General features: G+C 36.1%; 1 protein-coding gene across 3 annotated transcripts in view; it reads left to right on the forward strand.

Annotated features, from left to right (window-relative positions):
* Positions 1-13,314, forward strand: part of ARID4B (AT-rich interaction domain 4B) — a 212,201-nt gene extending 198,887 nt beyond the window's left edge. For all 3 annotated transcript variants that reach the window (XM_069064835.1, XM_069064837.1, XM_069064836.1), the window contains one exon: positions 11,560-13,314. In XM_069064835.1, coding sequence (XP_068920936.1) covers positions 11,560-11,690 — 131 coding nt within the window. In that variant the 3' untranslated portion in view covers positions 11,691-13,314. The remainder of the gene's footprint in view (positions 1-11,559) is intronic.
* Positions 13,315-13,844: the final 530 nt, after the last annotated feature.

Raw genomic sequence — 13,844 nt, forward strand, 5'->3', positions numbered from 1 at the left:
CACTTCTCATTATTTCCAGGATCTCTCAAAAATACACATTTACAGAAATCACATGTACCAGTCTTATTTGTGCCTTAGAAATGTAGTACGTTGATAATTGATGCAGGTATGGTGAGTTGAACTCATTGAGAGCACTTAGGGGCTTTTATAACCATTTCTGTTGTGTCCTTCCCAGTCCAAAGTCACTTAACTGTGTGACCAATTTCCTCATCTTAAAATGTGGATAATAATAGCACCTACCTCCCAGAGTTGTTATGAGGACCAAATGAGATAATATACTTTTTCAAATTTATTTTTATTTCATTCAATATTTCCCAATTACATGTAAAAAATTAACTATCTCTTTAAATTTTGAGTTCCAAATTCTCTCTCCCTGCCCCATCCCTTCCTTGAGAAAGGAAACAATTTTATATGAGATAATATTTGCAAAGTATTTACTGTACATAGTGCTGGCATATAGTAGGCACTCTATAAATGTTAACTATTTTGAAACTCTAAATTGTTCCATGCATTCCCTCTGTAGTCACTTCAATTTCTTTAAGCAACTCCCCTTTTTCCTTTTAATTAAAGTCAGTTCTGTTTGTGTCTTCAGAATTTTCTCAGTTTTTAGTCCCTCTTAGTGATACTTCTCCAGGAAAATATTAGGCCATTGGATCTTACTGTTCTTTTTTACCTTTTAAAGAAAGAAAATTGTTTAATCCACATGGCATTATTGGTAGATATTTCTCCTATAATTGGTGTTAATTTTTAGTATTTATTTTTTACCCTTTCATAAAGATCTTATTTTAGTGGTATGACTAATATTCAGACCAATGCATTATATTTATATATATACTGCATTGGTCTGAATATTATATATGTATATGTATATATAGAGTAATAGTGCTTACTTTGTGCCAGGCATTGTGCTACATGTGGGGTGTTCAGTACGCAAAAGGAGCTCCCCTCTAGGAAGTCACAGTCTTAATGGAAGAGGCAATATTCAAAAAAATTGTGCATACATGATATAGTTTAGCGTAAATGGATGACAGTCTCAAAGAGAAGGCATTAGCAGTGGAAAGGAACTCTTGAGGAAGGTAGGATTTAAGGTGAATCTTGAAGGCAATCAGGAGTTGGAGATGGAGGTGAGGCAGAACTTTCCACACATGGGAAATAGTCAGTGAAAAGTCACAGCATTGGGAGGTGGAGTGTCACGTGAGGAACAAGTAAGCTACTGGAACTAGAGCATAGAGTACAAGCAGAGGAAGTAAAGTTGAAGAAGATTGTAAAGGGAGGACAGCACCAAGTTGTGAAAGACTTTAATAGCCCAACTGAGGCTTTAAGGAGCCACTGGAGCTTATTGATTGGGGTGGTGGTGATAATGGTCACACCTGCATTTTAGGAAAATCACTTTAGTAGCTGAGTAAAGAATGGAAGAGGGAAGAGACTTGAGATGGAGAGCCCACTTAGCAGGAGGCTGTTGCAATAGTCCAGTTTAGAAGTGTTGAGGGCTTTGTCCTGGGAAGTGGCTATGTGAGCAGAGAAAAGTGGGAATATATTTGAGAGAGAACAGTGAAGATACAAATGACAAGGTCTGACAATAAATGGGAAATGTTAGGGTGTGAGTATAAGAATGAAGAGTTGAGGTTGACATTTAGGTTGTCGGCCTAAGTGACAGGATGGTAGTACCCTTGATAGTAATAGTAAAATTGTAATGAGGAGAGGGTTTTGAAAGATAATTCTGCTTTGAACATACTGAGTTTGTGATGCCTACAGGATATCCAATTTGAGATGACTGAAGAGTGGTCAGACAAGAGAATCAGGAGAAAATAATGTTACAAAATCCTAAAAAGAACTGAGGAAGATGGCAGAGTAGGTCAGAAAATTCTGAGCTATCCAGATTTCCTCCACAAACAAGACAAAATAGCACCTAAGGGTAAATATAGAGTGGTCAAAATAAACCAGAGTTGGGGCAGAGCAGTGTTTCTCCTGGGACAACTGGAGAAGACCTGAGGAAAGACTGTTCTGCCTTAGTGAAGTACAAACACCTCCAGGCTATCTCTACTAAAACAACAAAGAACAAGCCTTGGGGACAGTGGGGTTGGGACATAGCCTCAGACTCAGCCACAGGAATTCTCATATCCCAGACTCTGTGTTTGTGTGTGTGTGTGTGTGTGTGTGTGTGTGTGTGTGTGTGTGTGTGTGAGACACCTGAACAGAGGAACATTGAAGGACCCTCTGCTGCAGAGGGACTCCAGGCCCAGCTGTGCTGCCAAGATGCAATGCTGGCCTGTAACTGAAGGTGAGGAGGGACCAGCATATGCCCGAGGAGTGTAGAAGCACAGGAACCCTGCTGGCTGTGGTCACTTAGAGAAGAGCTGAGTTCTTAGTTTTGGTTCCATACTAGAGGAGAGAGTTGAAGGTTACAGCTACTGGAAGAGCAAGAGCATTTCCAATGTAGTGTGCCTGGGAACCCCAACTGTGGCTTGGAGGGAGAAAGGAGTACTGAGGTTGGGCCCTGGACAAAGCTCAAAAAATAACAGCAAGAAGGACCTGAGGCCAGAGGCACCATCCCTCATACCCCAGGACTAGAGGTGATTATAATAACAAGCTGCTAAAAAGAAAAGTAATAAAAAGTAAATCAAAATGAGCTAGCAAAAGAGAAAGAATCCAATCAGAGAGAGATACTGTGGGAATAGAGAAGACCAGGATTCGTTTTTCAGAGGATACTGAAGCAAAAAACCCTCTCCTACACCAAAGAATAATGTCAAATGGTCACCTGCCCAAAAAAAGTTGTTGGAAGAACTTGAAAAGGACCTTAAAAATTAAATAAAAGAGATTGAAGAAAAATTAGAAAAAAAAATAAGGACAATCCAAGAAAATTATTAAAAGAAAGTCAACTGGAAAAGGAGATCTAGAATCTTAAGGAAGAAAACAACTCCTTGAAAAGTAGAATTGGGCAAGGGGAAGTGAATGCTATTAGAACAAGAAATAATAAAACAAAAAGAATGAAAAAATAGAAAAGAATGTGAAACATGTCATAAGAAAAACAACTGATCTGAAGAACAGATCAGGAAGAAAAAACATAAAAATAGTTGGACTACCTGAAAACTATGATTAGAAACAGAATCATGATATAATAATACAAGAAATAATGAAAGAAAATTTCCGTGAAGTTTTAGTACAAGAGGGGAAAGTAGAAATAGAAAAAAAAAATCACCTATCACTAACTGAAAGAGATCCCAGGATGAACACCTACAGGAATATCATAGCCAAATTCCAAAACCCTTGGGTTAAAGAGAAAAAATTATGAGCAACAAGGAAAACAAAACAAAACAAAATACTGCAGAGCCACAATTACACAATTACAACAAGACGACTACAAGACTACTAGCTGCTACACTAAAAGAATTGGAACATATATTGGAGAACAAAAGAACTGGGGTTGCAGCCAAAAAATAACTTACCCAGCACAATATAATCCTGAACCTCCCCCCCCCCCAAAAAAAAAGACATTTAATGAATTGGCAGACTTTCAGGATTTTATTGTAAAAAGACTAGAACTTAATAGAAAATTTGACATATAAGTTCCAGGAGAAATATAATATAAACATAAAAAGCCAATTACAAGGGATTTGATCAAGACAAACTTTACTTTTTATATGTGGAGATGTAAACCACATGCTTAAGTTTGTCTTTTGTAATTAGGTAGTGTCAGAGAAAGATTGGGAAGAGCTGAGAATGATGTGTTGATTCTGAAAAGCAAAATTATGTAGGAAAATGTAAAAAGAGCAATTATCTCATACAAATAAGGCAGGAGAGGAAGAACTGATACAAAGGAATCAGGTGGGGGAGGGCTGGTAGTGCTGGAACCTATCTTATGAGGTCTGGATTAAAAAGGAAACTATGTATTCATCTATAAGGGAATAAAAATATTCTAAACTTATAAGGAAATAAGAGAGTGAGGTAATAGGATTAGGAAGGGGTAATATAGAAGGGTGCATAGATTAAGATTTAGGAGGATGGGGAAGAAGAAAAGGGAGGAACACTTAGAGGAGTGGGAAGAACAAAGAAAAGGAGGTGTTAATTAAGGGGAAAGGATAAGGGAAAGATTCTTTAAAAGGGTATGAAATAGAGAGGTAGTAGTTAGAAGTAAACTAGAGGAAGGGTAGGGTAAAAAGGCTGAGAAGGACAATAGTGAGGAAAAATAGGACGGAGGGAGATACACAAATAGTAATTATAACTTTGAATGTATTCAACTATAAAATGGAAATGGATAGTAGAATGAATTAAAAGTCAGAATCCAACAATATGCTACTTAAAAGAAACACATTTAAAAATGAAAGATAAACAGAGTTAAAATAAGGGCTGGAGTAGAATGTATTATGCCTCAGCCCATGCAAAAAAAAGCAGGGGTAGAAATCTTGATATCAGACAGAGTCAAAGCTAAAATAGATTTAATTAAAATAGATAAACAGGGAAACTACATTATGATAAATGGTACCATAGATAATGAAGCAATATCGATACCAAACTTATATGCACCAAATACCATAATATCTAAAATTTTAAAAGAAATGTTAAATGAATTACAGGTGGAAAAACATAGTAGTAGCATAATATTGGGGGACTTTAATCTTCCCCTCTCAGAACTAGACAAATCTAACCAAAAAATAAATAAGAAAGAAGTTAAGAAAGTGAATAGAATTTTAGGTAAGCTAGATATGATAGTTAGCTGGAGAGAATTGAAGAGAAATAGGAATACCATTTTCTCAGCAGTACATGGAACCTTTACAAAAATTGACCATATATGTATTAGGGCATAAACATTTTATAGCTAAAAGCAGAAATATCAAACACTTCCTTTATAGATTACAATGCAATAAAAATTATATTTAACAAGGGACCATGGAAACAAAGAAAAAAAACTAATTGGAGACTAAACAACTTAATGTTAAAGAATGTATGGATTAAAGAACATAAAATAGAAACAACCAGTAATTGCATTAAAGAAAATGACAATGAAACAGCATGTTGATAAGGAAAACTATTAACATAGTTGATTATATCAATAATAAAAGCAACAAAAATCATGATAATATCAATAGATACAGAAAAGCATTTGATAAAGTACAACACTCATTTTTATTAAAACACTTGAAAATACAGGCGTAAAATGGACTTTCCCTTAAATTGATAAAAAGCATTTACCTAAAACCATTAGCAAGCATTTGTAACGGAGATAAGCTAGCAGGTGTGAAACAAAGATACTCATGGTCATCAATATTATTCAGTATTTGGGGCGGCTAGGTGGCACAGTGAATAGAGCACTGGCCCTGGAGTCAGGACGACCCAAGTTCAAATCCAGCTTCAGACACTTAACACTTAACTAGCTGTGTGACTTTGAGCAAGTCACTTAACCCCAATTACCCCTCCAAAAAGCGAAAAAAAAAATTATTAGTATTGTATTGGAAATTCTACCAATAACAATAAGAAGAAAAAGAAATAGAAGGAATCAGAATAGGGAATGAGGTAACAAAACTATCTTTTTTTTTTTGCAGATGATATGGTAATATACTTGGAAAACCCTAAAGACTAAACTAAAAAGTTAATTGAAATAATTAATAATTTCAGTAGAGTAGCAAAATATAAAATAAACCTACACAAATCATCAGCATTCCTATATATTACCAGTAGGATTCTGCAGGAAGAGATAGCTAGAATATCCCCATAAAAAAAAAAAGCATAAAATATCTGGGAATACACCTACCAAAACAAACCCAGAATCTATACAAACAAAACCATTAAAAAAAAAAACAACAAACTTTGCATACAAATAAAATCAGATTTAAATAAATGGCAGAATATTAATTTTTCATGGGTGGGCAGGGCCAATATAATAAAAAGGACATTTTTACCAAAATTACATATTCAATGCTATCCCAATTAAATTACCAAAAAATATATTTTATGGAGCTAGAAAAAAATAGTAACAAAAATTATTTGGAAGAAGAAAAGGTCAAGAATATCAAATGAACTTATGCGAAAAAAGTAAAGGAAGGAGGTTTAGCACTACTAGATCTCAGACTTAAACTATATTATAAGGCATTATCAAAATACCTGATTCTGCCTAAGAAATAGAAAAGTAGGTCAGTGGAACAGAGTAGACTTAAAATCCAAACATATAGTTTTCCAGTGTGTTTGACAAGTGTAAAGACTTAAATTGGGGGGATAAGAATTTGTTATTTGGTAAAAATTATTGGGAAAGCTGGAAAGCTGTCTGGCAGAAATTGCACATAAACGAGTATCTTTCACCATTTACCAAGATAAGGTCAGAGTGGATACATCACGTAGATATAAAGGGAGATTTATTATAAGAAAATTTGAAAAACGTGGAACATATTACATATTAGACTTATGGATAGGTGAACAATTTATGAACAAACAAGATAGAGATTGTTGTGAAATGTAAATGGGTAATTTTGGTTACATTAAATTAAAAAAGGTTTTGTACAAATAAAATAAATGTAGCCAAGATCACAAGGAAAGCAGAAAATTGGGGGAAAATTTTTATGAACAGGTCCTTAGATAAAAGTCTCGTATCTCAAATATATAAAGAATTTTGTCAAATCTGTAAGAATGGGAGTCATTTGGGCGGCTAGGTGGCTCAGTGAGTAAAGCGCCGGCCCTGGAGTCAGGAGGACCCGAGTTCGGTTCTGGTGTCAAACACTTAACACCCACATAAAAACACTACCCGTGTAACCTTGGGCAAGTTACTTAACCCCAATTACCCTCCAAAAAGCAAAAAAAAAAGAATGGGAGTCATTCCACAATTGATAAATGGTAAGCAGATACGAAGAGTCAGTTTTCCAATGAAGAAATCAAAACAATTTGTAGTCATATTAAAAAAATGCTTCAAAGACAACCTTGAGATATCATTTTACATCTATTAGATTGGCTAAAATGATAGAAAGGGAAAGTGACAAATGCTGGAGTCAATGTGGAAAAATCGAGACTTTAATCCATTATTGGTGGATCGGTGAGCTGATCCAGCTATTTTGGAGAGAGAATTAGAATTATGCCCAAAGCCACTATTTGGTCTGTTTCCCAAGATGATTAGGGAAAATGGAAAAGAACCTTTGTGTTCTAAAATATTTATAGCAGCTCTCTGTGGTGGCAAAGAACTAAAAATTGTGAGGATGCCTGTCAATTGGGAAATTGCTAAACAAATTATGGCATTTGTTCATGATGAAATATCTTCTATAAGAAATGATAAGCTCGATTATTTTAGAAAAGCATGAGGAGACCTCCATGAAATAATGAGCAAAATGAACACAAAGAACAACTTTGAGCAGTCAGATCCTATGAAGGAAAGATGTTTGATTCTAGAAAGGAATATTGCTGTGGTGTAGAAATGAAGAACTGGTTGATTTAGAAAAGCATGGAAAGACTTGGACAAATGAAGAAAGATGCTATTGACCTTCAGAGAAACAGAGAATAGGAGGAAATAAGCATAGGACAGTCTTACATATATGTGTATGTTTATAGATATCTGTGTATACATACATATATGTACATGCATATATATGCTTAATTGTAACCTTTAGGGTGAGGGGAAAGGGAGGGGGGAGAAAAGTTTAAAAAATGCACAACCAAGAACAAAAGAAAACCAGCAAGGAAGCAGAGAAAAGCTGGGCAGCTTTGAAAACAATGTTTAATATTATATAGGTTTTGTTGAAATGGAAATTTATTGTTTTATGTTGAATCCTCTCTTATGGTCTGCTATGTACATGACAATGTTTTTTTTCCCTTTTCTCATTTTGTATTTAAGTGTAAAATTTTTTAAAAAGTAAAGAGAATTGAAATTTTGAAGAAGAGAGTATTCAAAAGATAGTGATCTATGCTGTCAAAGACTCCAGGGATATTGAAAAGATTTGAGAAAAAGACCATTAGGTTTAATAATAAAGGGACAGTTGGTCACTTGAAAGAACATTTTCAATTTGATGATGAAGTTGGAAGCTGTATTTTTAAAAAGGAGATTTAAGAGATAGTGAGAGGGCAGGAAGTGGAGGAACCTGGTGTTTATATAAACTCTCAAGAAGTTTAGCCCAACAGTGAAGGAGAGACATAGGACGTTAGCTAGCAGGAATATCAGCTCAAATGAGGGTTTTTTAAAGGTGGAGAATCACAAGGATGTGTTTATAGACATCAGGGAAGGAGACTCAAGAGAGAGTAGGGAAGGTGATAATAATGGTGATCTGTCAGAGAAGACAGGAGAGGAAATCAAGCATCCATATAGAAAGGGCTGTTTTGGCAAGGAAAGGGGCTCCCTCTTCATGTAAGGCAATAGTGAAGGAGAAAATAGGCAGAAAAGATGTCTGAGTAATGTCTGAGTGGTGATGATAATGATGATGATAATAATGGTGATTTGAGATGAGAATAAGGTAACAATAAGGAGCCCTTAGGAAATTGCCTCCTTTTCCCTGGCTCCATTTTTTGGTGGTGAAGTACGCAGCAAGGTGCTGGCCCAAGGGCATGATGGAGAAGTCCAGAGGAGTACCACAGGGCAAGAAATGAAGAGATGACTGACCTGGGTGCCCTCCTTCAATGGAAATTTCAGGAGTAGTGCTCCATCTCTACCCTCTCTAGTCAGAGGGAGGGACCACAGGGACAGCAGTGGAGACAGGAGAGAAGGCATTTCAGGCATGGGGGACAGCCCCATCAAAAGCATGAAGACCCAAGATCAAGTGTTTTATACAAGAAAAAGCAAGTCAAACTGTATCATTTGTGGAAGAGAGTAACATATAAGAAAATCAAAAGACAGTAGTAAAGACCCAGGTTGTGAAGAACTTTAAATACCAGACAGAGGAGTTTATAATTGATCCTGGAGGTGCCTAAAGTGTATCAAATAGTAGGGTGACATGGTCATACCTGTGCTTTAGAAAAAGTCCTTTGACAGCTGTCTGAAGGATAGATATAGTAAGAAGAGACTTGTGTAGGGAGACCAATTAGGAGGTTATTGCACTCCAGCATAGTGATGAAGACTTTTGAATTAGGGTGATGACTATGAAGATAGAGAAGGCAGGAGCTGTATGTGAGAGATGTGAAGAAAGCAACTGATTTGATATGTGGGGGCTAAGTGAAATGGTGGATAGCAAGAATGCAAGTCTGAGTAACAGGAAGGGTGTGTGTAAAGCCATGCACGAACAGCTTTCCAGAGGATTGCTTCTGTGAACAGTTTTCAAGGTTCTGATTATACAGTATAGTGAACTCTATTTATTCAATAACAAATCAGACCAAAACATTCACAGAAAATCAAGATACAACATTCACCATGTCACAACCTAACAACTTATAACTAAAATGGCCACATAGTTTTCACCAAAGTGGTCACATAGTTTTAAACAAAGTACATTCATTTAGTTAATCACAAAATCCTTAATTCAGTCACAATGTACAAAAGTCAAAGTTTTCCACCCCTACGTCACAGTAAATCATAATCTTCTCAGTCAGTACACAGTATCCAAGTAAAGTCTTCTTTCAGCCTGACTCGAGGCTGGCTCTCAGCTGGTTCCTCTTCCATGGTACCAGCTCCAGCTGTCACCTGGGTTCAAAAGCAGACAGCTCCCAGTTCCTTGTCCAGTTCCCATTCCATACTGAAGTCCATCTCAAGTCCTTCACAGTTCCTGTTTCTGGGAAGACAAAGCTTGACAAAGCCACAATAATATTCGTACACATTGCTAGCACCATCATCAGTTCCCTATTTGCCTGTGAAATCAACTCAGACCCACCAACAAGGTCTGAGAACACAACACAAATCAACATAGAAATCAACACAGAGGGGCTGCTAGGTGGCGCAGTGAATAGAGAACTGGCCCTGGAGTCAGGAGGACCTGAGTTCAAATCCAGCCTCAGACACAACACTTACTATCTGTGTGACTTTGGACAAGTCACTTAACCCCATTTGCCCTCCAAAAAGCAAAAGAAAGAAAGAAAGACCCACAAACAAGGTCCAAGAGGTCAGCACAAATCATCAGTAAAGTCCCAGGACCTCTAAAACCCCCCTCCAGAAGTTCTGTAAAGTATGTATGTATGTAATGTATGTAAACATACAACCAGAAAATCCTCTTTCAGGACTTCCAGTAAGGTCCCAGGGCTTCTTCCCAGTAAGGTCCCAAAGTATCACAAACAAACAACACAGAACAGACAAATAGAGTGCTGGGATACCACAAGTTTTCTCCTTCTTGACTCTACCACCACAAGAGTCCTCTCTTCAGTTCTGCTGTCTCAAGCCCTGGTGCTCTCCTTATATATGGTCATTAGCTCCTTCCCAGGAGTTCATAAGTTCTAGGGTTCACAAGGTGTGGGGTTCATAGGTTCTGTTTCTTAACAGACTTGATACAAGGCTCAAAAGAAACTTGAACTGAAACAAGGTGTTAATTCAGTAGCTGAAACAAGGTGTGAACTACTTCTGTGCTTGCTATTATAGTGTGGTGCCCTTAATAGTTATGAACAGTAGTAGAATTGGGAGGAAAGATAATGAGTTCTGTTTTGGATCTCTTGAGTTTGAGATGCCTAGAAGAAACCTAGTTGCAAATAGCTAACAGAGAGTTGGTTGGAAAAGACTGGAACTTAGGAGAGATGCTAGAGTTGGGTATATGGATCTGAGAATCATCTGCATAGAGATACTGATTGAACCTAGGGGAACTGCTAAGCTCAGCAAGAGAGATATAATCATTATCATTAATAGCAGCATCATAGCTAATATTTTATAATCCTTTAAATTTAATAAGCATTTTACATATATTAACTCATTTGCTTCTCACAGCAGTCATGAGAGATAGGTTCTGTTGGCATTTCCATTTTACAGATGAGGAAACTGAGGCTCAGACAGGTTAGATGACTTACCTAGGGTCACAGAGCCAGCTGAAGGCAGGATTCAAATTCTGGTATTTCTGAATCCAAATCCAGTGAGAAAAAAAGAAGAGGAGCCAGGATAGAGCCTTTGTTAGTGCTCTCTTTCCTGAAAATACTTTGTATTTCTTTATCTATAGAATTATTGAGACTTCCTAATAGAATATAAGCTCTCTGAGAGCTAGGCTTATTTAATTTTTGTATTTGAGTTGATAAATATATGCTTTTCTTTCTTTACATTATGCTGTTTGGGACCTAATTTGTCTGTCTTTTGTAAACTGAATGCTTATGCTTATACCTAGTATTACAGAGTCATAGTTTATAACACAGAAATGTTTCATGCCTCCCTTTCTCTTTAGGACAAACAGCAACAGTGTATAGTAAATAAAGTACAGGACTTGGGATAAGAAGACCTAGGATAGCTCCCATCTCTGATCCTTACTAGCTTTGTCACTACAAGCAAATTATATAACCTCTCTCCTTCCTCATCTGTAAAATGGTGCTAAAAGTTGTAGTTACCTACAAAGCTGTCACGATGCTCAAATAAGATAATACATGTAAAGTGCTTTGAAAAAACCCTAAAGTGTTATATAAATGTGAGCTACTAGCATTCTTTGGGTACTGTTTTTATTAATCTCCTTTTTGTTTTTCCTCCACTGTTCTTAGGTGCTGCTACATCCTCATCTTCTTCTTCTTCCCCTTCATCCAGCTCTATCACAGCTGCTGTCATGTTAACTTTAGCAGAGCCCTCCATGTCCAGTGCATCACAGCCCGGAATGTCGGTGGAGTGCAGGTGACAGCAGGACTTCCCAAAGCACTTTGCACTTAATGGCTGTTGAGGGCCCCTTTTTTTATATATACTGCACAGTGGCACACAAAATCAGACAAGCACTATTTTATATTTAAAAATTGTTTCTTGACAAGCTGACTTGGCACTTAAGTGCACTTTTTATGAAGAAAAAGTACAATGAACTGCTTTTCCTCAAGCAATAATTGTTTCCAACTTGTCTGGGAATTGTATGTCTGGTAACTTGAAGGCCTTCCACTGTGGCAAATGGAGGCTTTTCACTGCCTACTGAGACAATACAGGAAGCATAGTTGTTGGTTGGGCCAGAACATGTCTGAAAACTTACTGTACATGTATTCCCTGGTATTTTGTTAAAGCTGGAACATTTGATATTTTTCCATTTATTTATGAAAAATATGAACCTATTTTCATTTGTACAAGCTAATTGTTTTTTAAATGCAAGTCACCTTAAAGTGGCTTTAAATTGTATAAGTCAAGCACATGTAATAAATTCAAAACCTGCAGGTAACAGGATATTAGACATCAGTCCTGGTAACCAAATAAGATTCTCTTTTAAAAAAGACTGACAATGTTTACAGGTTTGAATTAGGTTAAATGGTTTTGCAATGGGTTTTCATGGCCCATTAATTGGAATGGAACTACTGTACTTTGCCATTTTTCTATGAATCAGTATTTTTTTTTTAATTTTGATATAATACATTGTGTGAAAAAGGAAGAAAATGGCTAACAAACTATATTAAATCTTAAACAATGTATAAAATTGTACTTAGCCAGTTTAAAGTGTATATTTATTCATAATGGATTATAACAGTTATATTTTTGTGTTTTATTGTAAATGTTCCTTTTCCCTTTAAAACATATATTTGATTTGTAATGCTTATTTTATTATGAGCTACAACAGGATTTCAGGAACAAGTAAGCTGTGTTCATGTGTAATTCATGGTTGGTGATATGAACACTACCACAAAATGATAGTTTTAAATATAGCTTATCTGAGTGGTAGGACTGCTAAGATAAAAATGCCTTGTAAAAAATAAAAAATGAACGCAAGCTGTTTTTACTTGTATTGACTTTTATGTTGTATGATCCCAAGATCTGTTCTGTTTGGCACTTGTATATTTAATTATACACCTTTGTAAGACATTTGTATATTGCGGAAGTGTTCATTCAAGCTATTTAATACCTAGCACTGTTAATACACAGTACTTTATTGTACAGACTGTTTTACTGTTTTAATTGTAGTTCTGTGTACTTTTTTTGGATGGGGGCTGGCATGTTTATTTTTTTCCTGGCAATACAACATGTGGGAATTTTGAAATGTTTTGTTTGTAGATGCTAACGTGTCAGAATCCTTTACATTCAACTTTTCTAAGAAAAGCATTTTCAGTCTTTGTAGTGTGTGCTCACAGTAACCGATTTTGTTGAAAATGGTTTAAAAATATTCAGATTTGTACAGGACTGTAAAAATTTATTGACAAACATTGAAGGAAAAGCTTATAGAAAAAAGCTATAGAGCATATATTAGGTTATGCAGACAATGGAGAATTATGTAATATATTGTACAAATGTAAGCAAAGGCTCTGAAATAAAATGCCATAGTTTGTGAATCCCTGATTATGTTTCTAAAAGTTTAATTATATAATTTTAGTGCATTTCTATAAGTGATAACTAGCTATAGAATATATCTAAGATTTGGTCTTTTAAAATCAGAAAATATTGCCAGGGAAAAACCTACCTCCAAAAAATGTTATGTATGTCCAGAGTTACTTCATCAGTGTAGGGAACTACTAATGTGTGTGGAAGCTCCCTCCACAGATGTAAAATTGCAGCTTCCTGTAACTTAGTCTTAGAGAGCTTTGCATGGCGCATTGGGAGGTTTTGTGATTTGCCTAGAGTCACACAGCAAGTATGCTTCAGAGGCAAGATATGAACCAAAGGCTTCCTGGCTCCAAGGCTGGCCCTCTATGCATTGCACCATGCTGCCTTTGTAAAAAACAAAAAAACCCTTAAGTACTGTATTGTATGTGGAAAATAAGTATTTGAGTGTTCTCATATCTGTATTTCTTCATTTGCCTAACTGTTACGAAAATGTTTCTATTATCAAGAGGTTGTTTGTCTAAAAGAAAAAAAATCAAGAAGTTTA

This window comes from Petaurus breviceps, unplaced genomic scaffold (genome assembly GCF_028583685.1).
Source record: "Petaurus breviceps papuanus isolate PSGF00001 unplaced genomic scaffold, PetGlider_PUasm1.0 90650, whole genome shotgun sequence".
In the NCBI taxonomy this organism is placed as follows: domain Eukaryota; kingdom Metazoa; phylum Chordata; class Mammalia; order Diprotodontia; family Petauridae; genus Petaurus; species Petaurus breviceps.